Source organism: Otolemur garnettii, unplaced genomic scaffold, assembly GCF_000181295.1.
Source record: "Otolemur garnettii isolate 467f Iridium unplaced genomic scaffold, OtoGar3 scaffold00140, whole genome shotgun sequence".
Lineage (NCBI taxonomy): Eukaryota > Metazoa > Chordata > Mammalia > Primates > Galagidae > Otolemur > Otolemur garnettii.
This window is the reverse complement of record NW_003852535.1, coordinates 2,181,121-2,183,208: the sequence shown is the minus strand read 5'-3', so window position 1 is coordinate 2,183,208 and position 2,088 is coordinate 2,181,121. Positions and strand designations below refer to the sequence as shown.

The 2,088-nt window shown below is 44.4% G+C and overlaps 1 protein-coding gene across 1 annotated transcript in view; it reads right to left on the bottom strand.

The window, feature by feature from the left end:
- POLA2 (DNA polymerase alpha 2, accessory subunit) overlaps positions 1–2,088 on the bottom strand; it is a 36,801-nt gene that overhangs the window by 4,857 nt on the left and 29,856 nt on the right. The window contains exons 14-15 of the mRNA XM_003798644.3: positions 648–756; positions 270–376 (exon numbers count right to left, since the gene is read on the bottom strand). Of these exons, the coding sequence (XP_003798692.1) occupies positions 270–376; positions 648–756 (216 nt within the window). The remainder of the gene's footprint in view (positions 1–269; positions 377–647; positions 757–2,088) is intronic.

The following is a 2,088-nucleotide window of genomic DNA, read 5'->3' as shown; positions in this document are numbered from 1 at the left end:
GGCTGGGGATTCGAACCCGCCACCTTAGGTGTATGTGGCTGGTGCCTTAGCCGCTTGAGCCACAGGCGCCGAGCCGATTTTTCAGATCTTAAACAGGCACAATGCATTGGACCACTCTCCTTGGGCAGAGGGAAACTCAAATGGCCAGAAGATCTAGCATAAGGTATTGCTCTCAAGACCACCATATGGCCTCTTGGTTTTCTTGGCCAAGGAAAAGACCGGGACCAGAAAACCAGCTGTTTGCTTGGGCCCTGGAATATGCTGCTTACCTACTAATTTCCTCGGCCCCCATGTGGAAGAGTAGATCCGTGGATGTCAAGCCAAAAATAACTCCATTTATGGAGAGTGTACAGGGCTCAGACACGAACTGTACTCGCTAAAATGAGGATAGATTAAAGAAACATTAGCACACCAAAGCCAAAAGCTTCTTTCTCATGAGAGGGGGTGGGGTCTATAAGGGATGGGGAGGGGATCAAACCAATGTACAGCAAAACTTACAAACACATTTGCCTGTTAAAAAAATTTAAGACTTAGGCCACATGCATGCCTAAAAATGTCTACCCACCCTCCACTTCAGGACCAGAGCTGGGTCATTGTGGCATGTTGGATTTTGGGCTGCCTGCTGGTCAAGGAGGGGGTGCTGGTACCTTTTTGTCCTCTCGAGACAGATCTGAGTAGCTGAAAGGCGGCTGTGGGTACACGGGCTCATGGTGCACATCTCTCAATGATGGGACAAAGACAAGGTGGGAGCCAGAGCTACTTTGTCAAAAACAGAGGAGGGAGAAAGATGGTAGCAGTTGAGTTGGAACAGCTGGACAACAGACTGGATGTGTCAGAGCTGGATACATGGAAGAATCCCAGAACTAGACTCTGCTCTGAAGAGAGACGTTGTTTCCCACAGGACACTGGGAGTGAAAGACAATTTGTTCTAATTCACAAGTGTTGGTCTTGATAAGTCTCTGATTGCCTAGAACACTTTCTCATTGCTGTGTGTAGCATTCTACTGGGGAGAGCATGAGAATTATTGCTTGGTAGAAAAAGGAAAGAATAAATGGAGATCTAGAACATTTAGGAAGATAAAGATTTCACCAAAAAAATCATAGCCTCTGAGTCAAGAGTTGAAATCAAAGCCTTGACTCACTGCACCATCTGAATTTATATGGGGTGTGGGCATTATTACACAGTCTCTCCGACGTATAACTTGGTAAAGTGCAAGCCAGGGATCTTTCCTAGGGATAAACCAAGCATGCTAATCAAACTCCGAGACTACCTTAGTGTGCATCATGACAAAGGTTTTGAGACAGACTGTGTTATGGTCCATTATTTCATTTCCAAGAAACACAGTTAACAGCATCCTTTCTGATTCATGTAAGTTTCAAGTTGCTTGGTTTATTGGTGTTACCAAGAGAGCTTCATGTCCACATGTATTTCAGATTTATTGATTTTTCTGTATCTCAAAACTTTCATGATGACCCACGTATTGAGAAGATCAAACTGAACCCTCTTGACTAACCAAACCCAGGACCATAATCACTGGACAACCACACAGAGACATTTTCAGATGGTTGGGAAAAACAGGAGTGGCTTCTCTGAGCTACTGCTCCCCACCCCTCTCCTTTCAAACAGGGACGCCATGTGCTCAGTTTTTGCTTCCCAGCAGACTGCCTTGTGAAAATGAAAGAAATATTTAACAGCAACAGTAAAAGCAAAGATGACAGCAGATGTTTCTTTTGATGGAGACAGAAGGAGAATCTCTAAGGTTACAAGTAAATGAAGAAAAAAGTTATAACTCTAGGGGCCAACAGTTTATTTTCCCGTCACACAAAAGAGGAAAGGAAAAAAGTTCTGTTTCCTTAGCTGTTTTTGGCAGAGGGGCCTATTATAAACCAAATAAGTGTAAAGTGCACTTATGGGGCATGTTTAAAACCTACTGATAGCTCTTATTTATAGCTCCTTTACTTGCTTATAATGTGTGGCCCTCTTGGGCACAGATAGATACCTTCACATATAAACAAAAGCACTGGAGGCTCGGGGCCTGTGCCTCAAGCGGCTAAGGCGCCAGCCACATACACCTAAGGTGGCAGGTTC